The 15517-nt window shown below is 34.6% G+C and overlaps 1 protein-coding gene across 1 annotated transcript in view; it reads left to right on the forward strand.

Annotated features, from left to right (window-relative positions):
• Positions 1–4645: 4645 nt before the first annotated feature.
• Positions 4646–15517, forward strand: part of LOC145769262 (uncharacterized) — a 34024-nt gene continuing 23152 nt past the window's right edge. The window contains exons 1-6 of the mRNA XM_082580843.1: positions 4646–4696; positions 6276–6440; positions 6600–6743; positions 10974–11252; positions 12280–12450; positions 13077–13258. Of these exons, the coding sequence (XP_082436969.1) occupies positions 4687–4696; positions 6276–6440; positions 6600–6743; positions 10974–11252; positions 12280–12450; positions 13077–13258 (951 nt within the window). The 5' untranslated portion in view covers positions 4646–4686. The remainder of the gene's footprint in view (positions 4697–6275; positions 6441–6599; positions 6744–10973; positions 11253–12279; positions 12451–13076; positions 13259–15517) is intronic.

The raw sequence follows: 15517 nt of genomic DNA on the forward strand, positions 1-15517 counted from the left end.
GGTTTCCCAACCTTTTTTACACCGTGGCCCCCTTTGAAAAATTTGACAAATCAATGGCCCCCCTATTTTTTTCAACCTTTTGAAAAAATTAAGAAACCTCATTTTAATTAAAAAACTTGTTTATACAGTAACCGGTAGTTAGAATGATAAAATGATATAAATACAACACACAATAAACATGATAGCACAATAATTAGTTATTACATATGCAGTTAATGTGATGGTTGAACTTGTTTTTGCTCTGACAATGTCTTAATTGCTGGTTTGGTGGTGGAAAGAGCAAGCCGCATGTCAAATTGAATATCCAAGACACTGCGCTGCTTTGTCTTCAGAAGTAGCCTAACATTGTTGAAAACTCACATTCACAACGATGTGTTGATGGGAAAGGCAACAGCAATGGCATGACAATTTCAGCTTAGGGTACGATTTGCTTAGTTTTGTCCAAAGTGTGGTCAAACTATCTTTCTCAAAGCTCAATCGAGTTGCCGTCTCTTCTTGCAGCTTCACGAGTTCGCTTTGCGCATCATCGTTTGTTTCTGGAACATTAGTAACAGGACAATGCAAAGGATCTCTTACTAGTGTAACAGCTTGATCTGGTATTATTTTTATTATATCATTATTCTTGAAACAACTGGGAATTAAAGATCATTTCATGAAAATTTAGGCAAAATGTAGCCTACTACAAGTAGTATTTTTATTAAATTTTAATTTATTTGTTTTGTTATATAGTGTTGGACTGGACTTAGAGATGATAAATTAAAAAAATTATTATTTTTCAAATTTGTCCATGGCCCCCTTGGAAAAGGCTCATGGCCCACTAGGGGGCCATGGCCCCCAGGTTGGGAACCCCTGCTATACGGCACGGCCTACTTAGCCGATATTTTCGGTCATTTCAACAATGTTAATCGTGGCATTCAAGGACCAGGTATGACAATAATTGATGCAGCTGAAAAACTGAAAGCGTTTTTAACCAAACTCAAAGAAAATGTACTTTTTTGACCTCTGTGAGAGAAAAATTCTGTGCACACTTGGAAACCCTGCAAATCTCATTTCAATGTTATTTTAATTTAGAACACCTGCCGAACGAAGTTGAAACATGGATTCGAAATCCTTTTCTTTTTGACTTGAACAACATTAGCGATGACGATCTCAGTAAACATAACCTAATTGATTTGAGACGAAAAGAGTTATTACGCATTGAATTTCATTCAAAAACTGTGGAAGAATTTTGGTGCTCACAACTGCAAACCTACCCATTTTTGGCAAAGCAAGCGATTATTGTTTTGTTACCATTCATAACCACTTACTTTTGCGAGGCAGTTCAGTTCAGTTCAGTTTATTTTTTGTTTTGTTGGCGAAAAAGAAAGACACAAAAAGCAAAAAGACAATAAACACAAATAATTCGCACAACAAGGATGGCAGCGAAAGACCAAAAGGTCACCAAAGTCAGCTGCCATCCAAACATTTAAACAAAAGACCCAAAATTAAGAACATTAACACATACGGTATATAATATATAGCACAATACTAGCATTTTAATTTGTAAAAATTAACAATGGAATTAACAATACATTAACAATGGAATAACACAGGGCAACATAAAAAAAAACATTGTGTAGAGAAATAAGCGGATGATACGTTTCAGGAGTGATCATTGTACAAATTCTTTAATAAACATTTATATTTAAATTTAAATGTTTTGCAGGCAGGATTCAGGCTCTTGTTACAATAAAAACTAAACATCGAAATCGCCTGGACGTTGAAAATGACATGCGTGTTGCATTGTCAAAAACTCAACCACAGTTCAGTCGTTTAGTTCAGGAAATGCAACAACAGCTATCTCATTAAATTTGCTTACGTTGAAAAAGTTTCGGCATGGCACTTTGGGTCACCTTAATATTCAAATACTGCTGACATTTCTTGAACAATTCATTCATTTTCTTATTTGAGCAATGAGCAACTGTTTTACCTGATATTTGCCGCAGGAGTCATAGCGGCAATGCAATATGTCACAGTAGGCTACAGTAGTCGAGTAGCATAATTATTACAATAGTCAATAGTATGTTAATTGAGTTTCAGGCAAAATTTAGGTAGGGGTCCGCAGAATTAATAATTCGTCTAAAAGAGTCCGTGATAACAAAAAGGTTGGGAACCACTGGTGTAGAGTATGAACATCGTCATGGCGCGTTGCTGTTACTTGTTAACATAATTGGGATGGAGATGAATCGCATTTGTGGTTTTAAATGTAAGATTATTTCGATTACAATCACAAAAAAATTCATTATTTTATGTCTTGTAACTTGTATTTAAAAAGGTCCGGTACCGCGGTACTTTTTGAAAATAGTATCGGTACCGGTATCGCGGTACGATTTTTGACCAGTACCGGTACCGCGGTACTTTTAAATTGTACCGTGCCTATCTCTGACAAAGCACATGTGTTTTTTATGCCTGTGGGACAGTCGCCAGGACAGCAATCACTATGCTGTAAAAGTTTGGCCTCCACGGGATAATCTCAACTGTTTATTGTTTACGTTCTTGTTGAATGGTCGATAACTGTTTTATCCTTATTGACTTTTTATGTTTGTTTTAGCGCTCGAATTTTTGCTATATGCTGAAAATAGCAAAATTTGGTTCATGTCGGTATCTCAGAAACGTAACGTGATAGAGAAAATCTGACTTCGTATTTGAAATCAGCGTCCCAAATTCAGCTAAGAACACCTGTTTTTATGTTCTGTATAAAAAAAAATTGTTTTTTAGTTGACCAGTGTTATTATTAAACAAACATAAGTTATAGATAATCATAAATTATAACCGAGGGACATACAGCTTTTGAAGTCCATTTGTTTAAGACAGTCTTTGGTCATAATCTTTGTGGTGACAAGTAAAGATCAATAGTTTATCAAGCTCATAATCTACACGAGTACATTCTGAAGAATTCCATTAGCCTTGTTGCGTTATTCAGTTGTAACAGTACTGTATATGCAACAAATCAATAAGTTATCATCTACAGCAGTGATTCTCAACGTGGTCCAGGTGGACCACTAAAACGTTCTTCAAAATTGCATCATTTACTACAGTAAATTATGTAAAGACTGCATACAGGTGTAAGAAAATCATGTAGCATGTATGATTGTATGTCAGCGTGACGTAATAATGTTTACTTCGTGATTTTTAATCGATTTTTCTGGAAGTGCTAGATAGGCATAGCTCAGCAGTTTTTGAACTTATTTCACTAGACGAGTAGGCTATTGAACTGTTCAAGAGTCAAGACATAAGTGAAGTGCTGGCAGGCCTAATCAATAAATCAATGTTGCTGTAATTGTTGTGGGTGCACGAAGATTGCGCTTCTTTATGGTACAAAGTTTCTTCAGAGAGAGTAGAGCTATTCGCTGCTTCACTGAATGTTAGCCTAATTGTATTATTTTGTGAATGTCACATGTTATATTTTTTTCAGACGCTAAATTATGTACTGTATTCTGCAGTGCTTTCAAATTAACAAAATGTTAGAAGCTCCTGTTGCTAAGAAGGCAAGACTGGACATTACCATGACATTAGGCCTACCATTCCATTGAAACAATATGCGCATGATGTTTTGTTAGAATAAAATTTGAAAATATAATTATGTGTATTCAAGTAGTCAAGATTGAGTGTGCAAATTAAGAGGGTTTGCTTAATTAGTTAATTACGTATTTTTTATTAAGGACTAAGATTGAACCTGCCTTTGAGTTTTCTGACGTATGTGCATTGTGCAATACAGTTTCGTCTAGTGGCGTTCATGAAGCGTCAACATAGCAAAGTAGTCCATCGGATATTTTTTTTTAATATGGTCCATGGGCCAAAAAAGGTTGAGAATCACTGATCTACAGTACATTCTGCAACAATGGTGCGTTTATTCAGCAAGCAAATGCATTTTAGTTAATTTTCATTACCGGGTACTGGTGGATCATTTTATGCCAAAATCTTGGGTGGCTTTTTAAACTTTAACTGGCTTAATAAGTTTTAAAACCAAAATTAATCCACTTTAACTTATCTGAAAACTATAATATTGACCTTGTCTTGATCGAAGCTGACAAGAACTACTTTAGGCTTACTTTGTGCAATGAAAACGGTAACGTGAAAAATTTATCTGAGGAAAAGATGCACTTGAGAGACATTTGTGGTCAAATTCTCTTCTTTGTGTTCATTCACCTACAAGTTACAAATTCTGTTACTGTTTCATGCATGGGGATTAGTTTGCTACGTATAATCGTCTTGAGTTGAAACTTGAGGCCGAGAATTTATCCTTAAAATTGAGGATGTTTTCCTGAAATGCACCGATAAACTACCGGGAAAAGGTCACTTTTGGTCTTATTTCCTCAGGTACACTGCCAGACGGTTTGTTAAAGATGTAATCGCTAATGATAGGATCATTTACCTGTTCCGTAGCAGGTAACAAACAATCAACCTAATAAATTACACTTCACTTTTTGTAAGCGTGAATTGTTCTTATACAAGTAGCGGTTGGTGTTGTGCACAAACTGCACATGAAAGCAGAAAAGATGAAAAACATTGCGCAAAAATACTTTGTGAAAAGTAAAGTCTCTATACAATGTTTGCTTATATTTCAAGGTCGAATTCAAACTCAATGAAACTGATTCAACAGGAAGTAGCGTAATTGTTACAAACGACGGCAGTCCACAGGAAGCAATGACAGATGGTAAGATAGATGCTGTTGGATATACCATTTTTCTGCTTAAACGTAACGTTGATTTTTTAGCTCCTTCATTTTTTTTTTTTTTTTCTTGATGACTGAGAATGCAGTCTACGTGAGCGAGCAGTTAACAAGCTATTTTCATCAGCTGTTCTAAAGCAAAGGTCTCACACACGCGGCCCGCAATGCATTTTTAAACTTTGAAATAATTACCAATTACAGTACGTACTTTTTGTATAGATTTAGAAAGATAAAATGCACTCAAAAGTTCATCGAAAAATCTGAAAATGCCCATTAAACTTTACACCACTTTTTAGCACTACTGTCCGCCATTTTATTGCATGCGAAAAACCCATATTGTTACATTACATTTACATTGCCTATTTACTTATTGTGTCTTAATCGCGATAGTAACCTTGATATTTGCTGAAGTCAGTTGTTCAAGGCTTCCGCCCTTTTGAATGCTGATTGCAAGATTTTTACTCTCTAGGTTCATCATTATGTTTGCGTTCTTTTATGGGTTTTTTTCGTTTGCGTTATTTGAGTTTTCTGTGTTTTTTTCATCTCCTTGTGCTTACTACTTTTTCTTGCCATCTTAATGTTCTTGGTTTGTTCTGACTACCTTTTTTATTGCGTTTTAACTGTGTTATTTTGTTTATTGACTTCTTATTGTGTATTACGGCCGTGGAGTGAATTTACAAGTTAGTGTTTGGCCCTCAAAGCAATTTAGGTTTGAGACCCTTGTTCTAAAGTGTGGAGGTATTCGACCTGCGCCTTTGTTTTTACGACAATTTGATACAAAAAGGTAGGAGTTTGAAAAATGTTTATCCTACATTCGAAAACGTAAAGAAAATGTTTACATAAATCAATTACATTGGTTTATGTAAACATGGACATGTAAACATGGACACACATTTGTTTTTATCGGCTGGAAAACTGAGTAGAAAAAACCTTCGTACAACGCTAAAAAGCACGTGTTGGGTCTTGACAAAACATTTAACTACTTGAAAAGAGACACAAAGATTGGCTTTCTTGTTGTCTTTCTAACCCAAATCTCAATCATTTACCGGGCATAAACCTAGATAAAACTAAGAACGTGTCCTACTTATTTTGCGCCATAGCTTTTTAATGTATGCAACCGTTTTTGGATTTTTTCCTAGTCTTATCTATGATCTCTCTTAAATTGTTTACACGTAGTAGTGAACAACAAAGTAGAAAATTGCAAATCATACAAATGTTTTGATACTTTTAAAAATATATTTTCATGTTCCTAATTCATTGTATTTGTAATACAATGATGGCTTTCTTCATTGTATGTAAGTTCAATAAAACATTTTAAATTGCACACTGATTTGACAACAGAAGTTGTTACTTGTTTTAATTCTTTTAAAAATTGTGGAAAAAATATTTGTCAAACAGAACAAATGTTATCGTCAGTTTACCGAATGTGAGTTGCAGGATAGTTTTTTCTGAAGGAAATGTATGTTCACACCTTTGGTAAGACACCGTTCACCTTTACGTGAGACTTAGCTGCAAATACTGTACCAATAAAGCTGGCATGTGCAATTCATTTCTTGTTATTTAGGGGATCCACCTGTGAATGGTATCAGCTTAGTAAGAGATGGCGAAAGTTACAAAGCAACATTTCCCAGTGAACAGACTTTATCGGTGTCAGCCAAAAATTCTATACTGACAATAGCAGTTGTCGCGAACGACGATGTTCTTCTAAACGTCAGTAAAGGGTTGCTAGGTTGGTAAAACAATTTTTATATTCTAATGTAACCCAACAAACAGAAATAAGTGTCACCTTTGACTTAACAGTTTCGAAATTATGACCAACTTCTTTGTTTCAATTCAAATTTATTTTGTGACGATCATAGTGATTTTGTAAATTAGGCTACAATTGTAGGGCACTGGACTGAGGATAAGGAAGATGACTTTGAACTTCGAAATGGAACTGTCTTGGATTACCAAAGCCTTTTGGTTACTGAGAACACGGATATTTTAAGTGAAGCCTTCTCCGAAAGAAAACTGTATCCTTTTGGACTTTCTTGTAAGTCACATTGCTATATAGAACTTGCTATTGATCATGTATAGTGTAATATTAATGGTTTAACCCTTTGCTTTTCAACCTTTTTTTGGAAGTTAACTGCTCAAGGGGGGGCCGTTTTTGGATCAAATTCAATCAGTTGTTACGTCTTATCCGCTGGTGCTATTTCAACAGAAGTTGCACTGGTATGAAAAAAAATCATTTGTCTATAAGTTTGAAAAATCTTTATTTCAAAATTTTATATGTTAAACTTGATATTTCATTTTTTGCAAAGGTACCCAAAAACGACAATTTTGATTTATCTTGCCGCTGCTTAATTACCATGCTAATCCGATTTCATGCAAAGTTCTGAATAACAAAGAGCTCGATCAACCGCACGAAGTGTGTGTGCGGTGTGCCGAATCATTGCATTGATAAAGATTTACGCCTTGCAAGCAAATCTTATTGTAGGCTACTCATTGATTCTAAAATAGTTACAATCAGAGTAATATTGTTACACGAATTTGAAAAAAAAAAACTGCGTTTGTTCTTTTACATTTTTGTCCTAAACTAATGCTTTCCAAAACTCATGGCTAGCTTCTAGTTTTAGGGAACAAAACTTCTCATAAGTAACACCTTAGCCTGCTTGAATAGCTGTTTACATCTTCGTTTGTGTATTTTAGGTCTACAATTGAGTTTGTGGTATGAATATTTTTAGTAGAGAGAAGACAATTGAACAAGTTGTTGACCTTATCTGAAATTTCTAAGTTCAAATTAGGTGCTTTTGAAATTGTGGATTTGTGTCAAGTCGCATCACAAATATCATGCAGGCTGCATCATAAGTCATTTCGCTTACGGTTGTTTACAAACATGACTCATAAATTACATCCACAAAAAATACAGCATTTACATCAACAAAGCTAAGTTCGAAGCTCACTTTTTATTGAAGATTCTGTCAATCAATTTGAAAATACATTTTTAGTCCGCCAGCGTCGAAACAATGCAACAGCGAATTGAGGATCATGCGTAAACAAAAGAAATGTGAAATAACCCACAGTCAGCAAATCTACATAAATTTAACGTTTACAAATATTGAATCAATGTAAAAGGACTGGATTGCTGACTGGGTCCTTATTGTTTGAAGCACAAAAAATACGCGTAAAGCCGACAACATCAGCAAGGCAGCGAATATGTTTCTGGCCAAAAAAAATTCACTTTTGACTTCAAAGATAAAAATGATTATAACGAAGCTTCAAAGTTTGTCGTAAAAAATATTGCAGAGATACAATAAACATAATCATTTTGTGCCAGATTGTGAGAAGACTTCCTAGATTCTTTCCAAACATTTGCATGATTGCAAATTATTTTCTATAACTTTATATTTCCCAAAAATAGCTTCTCTGTTGAAACAACGTGGCTACAATTCTATAAAAAATTCATAGGCCTACTACATTGAAGTAATGAAATGTTTTATAGTGATTTTGCTGATGACGTTTTACAACGTTCGAGAAGTAAAAAATAATAATAATGAATTATTTTACAAAACCGTGGTTTGCAAGCGCTTCACAAAAATTGTTGGGGAAAATTTATTATTAGACGTAAAACGTTTGTAAAAGAAATTGTCGGTCTATGTATTTATAATGTTTATTACGCTGTTATCGAATTATAAACTGCCTGTATTGTCTACCTTTGTAGTCACCGGCCAGCTTAGAGCAGCATGCAAACTACGCGTTTATGGTATTGGCATCGTGTTATGATTCTCGAAAATTTCCCACAAGGTCTTTATTTTTATCGTGATATTTTTGTGCTTTTTCTGTCCTAAACTTGAAGTCGTTGTGCAGCACAATCCACATCTGTTTTTAGACTCAGTCTTCATTGAAAATCTTTTGTGTGGTGCATCACTTCAAGTAGTGTCTTCCCCTAAACTGTTACACAAACCGCCCAGAACCAGGTTGATTATGTATCTTACAGCCGTTGAGAGCCCGTTATTGTATGTGTGGAATTATTAGATGTCTGACTAAATTCATGCCAAAGTCGAGCAAATTCTGCTTTCGGGTCCTTGCCGTTATTTACTGTATTTTTTGTTGATAAGTTTAGGCAGCATTTTTCCAAGATAAATGAAGACATCGGTATTGTTCGTCACTTAGATTTAGTTTTCTCAGCATTATTTATTCATTCTTTGATCCACTAGTTTGTCTCACTTTTGGTATAATCGGATCGTTTATAAATGACGGGTTTTCACAATAGCCGGCCTCTTATACATTGGCGTAACGTATTCAGATGTTGAATCAATGATCAAGAAAGCTGATTCGTTGTTTGTCTTATGTGACGCCTAGCTTTATGCCTCGTCTACATTACAAAATATTTTGTAATGTATATTTTGTAATGTAAGACAAGGCATTATCATGTTTATTTTGCGCTCTTTGGAACAACACACAGTGCACTGTGAAACAAAAATGCAAGACATAAGAACAAGTAGGCAACATAAAGCAGGGAAGGGACATGTAGCCATCGAGTTAGCTGCTACGTGTAGCCTAAATGGAGCCTATCTCATAATTTTGAGTATATCTTACAATTACTGTTTGCGAAAACGCTATTTCTCCGGCTTCTCCCAAAAGCATTTGCAGTGATACATTTCCTCAATTGCAAATTTTGCCAATGAGAGCATTTCCATAGAACGTTTATTTCGAAACCAGGTTTTTCGTGTCTTTATCCAAGGGAAGATTTCTTATTGCAACGTTTTTTATTCGTCAATGAATATTATCTGCTTGAAACATCTGTTTTGAATAGTTTGTGGCCTACATTGCCTACTATTTTGATCATGGATTGCTATTGTTCGTAGAGCTGATAACGCAAAAAAACGTTTGCTATTATTGTTTCTAATTAACAGCTTTGTGATCACTGGCTTTTCTTTTGTGGCATAAGAAATAACGCGCTTTGTATTATTGAGGTCAAACCAAACAAAGGAAAACAAGAGGACGTTTCTCTCTGCTCGCGCATATCGATGCACGAAGCAATTATGAGCTTATGGCTTGTAATCGCAATGTAATCCATTTCACGCTTTGCTGGAAGTTAGCTAGAAATAGCAAAAATTCACCAAAATCTTGAATTTACAAGAAAACTACACAACTTTTAGCATCAAATTTAATATCATCAGATCCGCCTGGCGATTTTAGGAAAAGTCAAGAAAAAGCAAGTGCATGGCGTTACTGTGCTTCAAGCAATCAAAGGAAATATGAGGGGGGGGCCAAATCTGGCCTCCCTTTGAGGAGCAAAGTGTTAAGAAACATACGAACATCAAACGCTATTATATTGCTAGACTGTTGTGTAAGTCAACAAGCATATAAACGCACGTTCTATATTGTTCGTCTTGAATCCTCAGATATACTTCATATAGTATTTTGAATGTTACTAGACCAGTAAACATTAAATAGCTGTTTGTTTGGTTCCAAGTAGCCGTTCATACAACGTTTATACAACGCAAAAATGCCTGGAATTGCTTTGTCCTACCTATATAGGCTATTTAACGACACGTCTGAGGGTACTCCAACCGGCAAAAACAATAATTTCGCTGTATTTCAAAATCTGGAGCCAATTCGAACAAATAAGTGTATCTTCAAAATCTTTAGCCTCGAAAAACGCCAAACGACTTTCTCACGCCGTGGTTTTTAATTTTTTTGTGTTTTTGGCCAATGTTTTCTGGGTTTGTGCTAAATAATTTCAAAACTGAGTATTAGTTTTAGTTCTTATGAAATCTTAAACGTATTTATTTTGTGCTGGGTTGGTCTGTGAATAAGTTTATCATAAAAACTTACGACAACACATTTCACTGATTGTTGAACACTCCACATTAACTTCTGATCCAGTTTGCAATACGCAAAATGCTGAAGAACAAAGGAAATTTTTCGATTTTTTGCATTCATTTAGTTTTTGATTTTTTGAGTTGGTGGTTTTAAACCTTTATACATCAAATAAGTTTTGATGTAAGTGTACAATTTTTATTGTTATTGCAAAATTGAATTTTATACATCCTTTAGTTGATACAAACAGTGTTTTATTTTAATAATTCTTCTGTAGTCATAGTAATATGTTGACCCTACTAATGTATAGCACTGAAAAGAGTTTCCAATTCCTTAGTTATAGATATCCCTGGTTCATGTGAAAAGGATTTACGATATCAAGTAGATAAAGTGTGACTTTAAAATAAATGCTCCAAACATTTGTTGATTGTGTTATTTTGTTTTTCGTGAATAGGGAGAGTGAGTGAACAAGATAGCCTTTTCACGTACACAGGAGGAAGTGACACGTACGCCTCGTACAATCCATTAAACCCTCCAGACCCGCCGTTCTTAGAAGACCTGGTGGCAAAACATCGTGGAACTGAGTTTTTCGATGACATTCTAGCAGGGTGTACACCCAATGGCACACTTTCAAAACCTTGTTTGTACGATACGTTAGCCACAAATCGAACAGATCTTGGTCAGGATACATTGCAAACAGACATGGAAGCAAGAGAGGCGACTGCGCTCAACGGTAAATATTTATAACAATTTTCTGCAACAGATTTCTCGGCAGTCGATTGTAGCAAGAATTGACAGCGATATACAACGTGTTTCGCACATTAGGCTGATTGGATGGTCTAAATAGCTAGTGTGGAAGCTACACCGTTATGGTTATGGAATCGCAATTGATCACTGTGCTAGTGAGTGTCCAGCCTTGTGCTGATAGCCAGGAAGAACGCTCATTTTACAAATATTAGCCAATTTAATGACATTCATTCCATTTTAATCTTTGATAATTATTTGGCACTTTCACTTTGATAAATAATTGTAGGCTACTTTTATAGCTTCAAATTTATTAATCATATTTCCGATGCTTTTTTTGCCCCGATAGCTCAGTTGGTAAAGCAATCAACATTGAGCTCGTGAAACCGCCTGAACCAGCAACGGTAGTTCGATTCTTAGCGTGTGCGTTTCAGCAACACATTTCATTAATAACAGTTCTCCATTCAGCGGCACCTAGTGTGTTGAACAACACTTTAACAAGAGGACGGGCCTGCGTTATTAATTCAAAGCCTCCACAAAGCGCCTATGAAAATCTGCCACGATTAAGTCCTCAAAGAAGCTGTCTCATGCTGAAAATAAAAGTTTCCACAAATTATCCCTTAAATTAAGAATTAAAGATGTATTTTATACTATTAGATTTTACAACCTTTCCCTTGTTCAACCGGATTAGGGCAAAGGAGTTGTTGAAACCCGATACTTGTGGTCACATTACAGAGAGTGTTTGTATACTTTCACGTATGACTGCATAATGTAGATTTGTGAAAATAATACACTTCACCAACTTTTCAAAAACATGTAGCTCCAAAGAGTGTGAACATTTCATGACTTTAAATCTTTTTTTTTACTTTTCCAAAAGAAACTCGACACATTTAAATGTATATGCAAATTTGTTTTTGTTATAACATTCCTTATTTTAAAAAGTAAGCGATATGTGAACTATTTTTTAAAGGCACGTAAAGAATGGAAATTTTATAAATATCACCTTTTCCTCCCAGAAAATACTCCACCAGACCTGAATATTACAAATTCACTCGATTTTGTTGATGGATTCTTTCGAATTAAATTATTGGAGAACGCTCAGTTGCAACTTGAAGCCACGGACGCAGATGGTGATAACATCACTTTTGGTTTAGCAGATAACAATACTGTTCCTGTCATGATCTCAGGTGAGTTCACCATTTTGAAATATGTTTTTATGGAATGATGCTTGATTTACTTGTTTCATCATTTATTAAATCTTCTATTCAAAATTTTGATATACTGTATGTTCAATGTCATCTTGGCATGCATGCTTGCCTCATTCCCGATGCAGCCTTTGGTGAACTATATACTCAGCTGGTAAATGTTTCCAGCGTTTTCTATGTCGCGCATTGTTGCAATGGCTGATTGATTTAGCCTACTTTGTTGAAAAATAATACAAATGTTAGTCTTTGCACGCCGTGACTGCGTTATAAATTTTGAGGGAATTCCATCAGATCCTTGTGCTTCATTGCTCATCGAAAGCTTCATTGGCAAGGCAATCTCTGGTTCTAAAGAAGATCTAGTTTGCTCTGCTTTTCTTTTTACTGTGCACTGAGCGATTGTTGTATGATTTACATTAATTTATTCTGGCACATAGCCTAATTAATGACCAATTGACCATAGGCATACGAAGTCGAGTAAGGTAATCAGATTTGACATATTTCAGTTTATTTTAGTAACAATTTTGAAATATGTTAGATTTGATTTCGTTATTCGTACGGTTCAACAAGACAAACTTTCTACCAAAGCTTTATATTTCATGACATTTTAGAAACTGGTTTGATCACGTGGATAGCAAACACAGCAGTAGAAAGAGCAGGCGCCCAATTAATCGTCTCAGCTTCTGATGAGCTTTCCGAGCAAACCTTAATTGTTCTTGTTCTGTTCTGCCCGTGCCTAAATGATGGGCTTTGTCTTTATGATGAACTTACGACAGGCGATGATGAATTTCAGGTATGATACGCAAAACTAATATTATTTCTAGTTTATAGGAATAATAATATTAACAATTTGTTAAGGAATGAAATAATAAGATTATTTCATTATTTCATGAAATAATTATTTCATTCCTAACTGGAAATAATAAAAACGCAATTTTAAAAAAATTCTTATTTGCTATGCTATGTTTATACACTGTTAAATAAATATCGATATGCTCTTACTTAGAGATTTAGTAGAGATATTTGGGTTGCTTTATTACAACAATATAAAACCAAATACTACCATTGGATTTTACATTTGATTAAATATAAAAAGCAACAAACATTTAGAAGAAGTTAAAGTTTCACTGACCTCACAATTATAATCCAGATTCAAATAATTTTTTGTTTGTTTTACTAAGTATATATATACATCAGTCAAGTTACACAAGCATTTAAATAAATACTTTGAATATAATGCTGGTAATTCATGGGTCACAGCGAAAGACCACAGAGACCAACGAAGTCAGCAGCCACCCTCAAACGACTAAGGAAAGAAACAAAAATACAAATGAAAAGGCAGCAACAACGAGAAAACAAAAATAAACAAAGCTAGAAGCAACAACATGCAGCGATAGGCAGCAAGGTTAAAGTAAACGAGATAAGAAAGTTAAATTTTCTTAACTATTGTTGTACAGTTTGAGAAGGTGGTTTGCTTTGAAACATCTCATGGTATTGTTTCTAAGGCCTGTGAGGATGGTTCTCCAGAGTTTTTGAGCTAGGTATTCAATTTTTTCTTGTCTATGTTGGATTTGCAATTCGGTTGATAACATTGCTGTCTAATTTGTGGAGTATTGTGATTATGAATAGTTTTTTAACTATTTTAAGAATTCATCAGGCAACATTTTGTGAGCAGATTTTAAAAACAATGCATTCAGGAATAAATATATCGTTCGGTGTAAAAACATAAAACTTACTACATAAAAACTTTGGTAGTTATAAGAAATAATATAGTATAAAGAGTTTTACATAAAGAGTTGAGGTTGTTACAGGAGGAAATAACCAGGGTCAAATAAAAGTATTTTGCCTTGTTCGAATTAAAGCAACTGACTTTGTGGAGGATCTACCCCAGTTAGGAATAGAATATTGTAGATTTGAAATAAGGTGAAGTATATAATTTGCAGAGCTGCTAGCTTCTCTATTATAAACTAAGGCACAAGATGTCTTAGTTTATAATAAAGTTTCCAACCCGGGTTTACCCAAACCCGAAAGCCGGATTTTTTGGCTATTTTTTGTTGCACGAAAACTGAGTTACTAAATCAGGAAACCGGGTTAATAGACAGAATGTGAAACAATATTTTATTTTTAAAAGGTTGAAATGATTAAGTTAAGTTGTGCGGCTTTTTAGACTGTTCAGGCTCTGTTTTGTACTCATTTATCAATGGTGTACAGTGTTATAGACTGCCGAGAGGCAACACTTTATTTACTTTTTAGAGTTTTTAAATACTATTTTTAGAACTGAACAAAAATATTTTGCCTCACAAAATGATAACATAGGCTACATAACAAATAATTCAGATTTAACAATAATTTTCACACAAAACACAAAAAAAGTAATGCACAAAATAAATTCAAGTTTTTGTCAAGACTCTTCTCTCATCAGGTAAATAACCAAATGCATCCGAAGAAAACAAATGACAACTTTTAATAAAAAGGTCAACCCAGCTTAATCAGCGCACCCGCTTATTCGGACACTTTTGCCCTGGTCCCAGATCTAATTGATTTTTCTGTACAATTGTTCTCAAAGAATAGAACCACTACCAAGCTTAAACGGACCACCCTTTCACCAAAAATAGGATTTTTGGTTGACATTTTCACTTTTGTACATGTGTTTTGCGAAATTACATGTCAGGAGTTGATGTTGGGCATCGTGCTACATTCTCGTAAAACAATTAGTGGCAAGGCTACCAGATATTTTTTTTTATGTTTTCAGCTGAATTTGCAACTCAAAAGTAGCCCAATCCATTTACAGGTTAAAACAAGCCCAAAAGTATCCATTAATTTGAAAGTAAAATAAAACAATTTTGTTAGCTAAACATTATATTTAACTCGACCAACCCAGATTACTATTATTATCGGTACACAACTACTAAACTACAACGCTCTATAAAATACTCTGGCACAAAATTTAAAATAATAATTATACCAGTTGAAATTCGCAAATCCTCCTTCACAACTTTTAAAAGAATACACAAAATGAAAATTATTGACACATATTAGGCAAATGCTAAGT

The sequence above is a fragment of the Aplidium turbinatum genome, chromosome 4 (genome assembly GCF_918807975.1).
Source record: "Aplidium turbinatum chromosome 4, kaAplTurb1.1, whole genome shotgun sequence".
Lineage (NCBI taxonomy): Eukaryota > Metazoa > Chordata > Ascidiacea > Aplousobranchia > Polyclinidae > Aplidium > Aplidium turbinatum.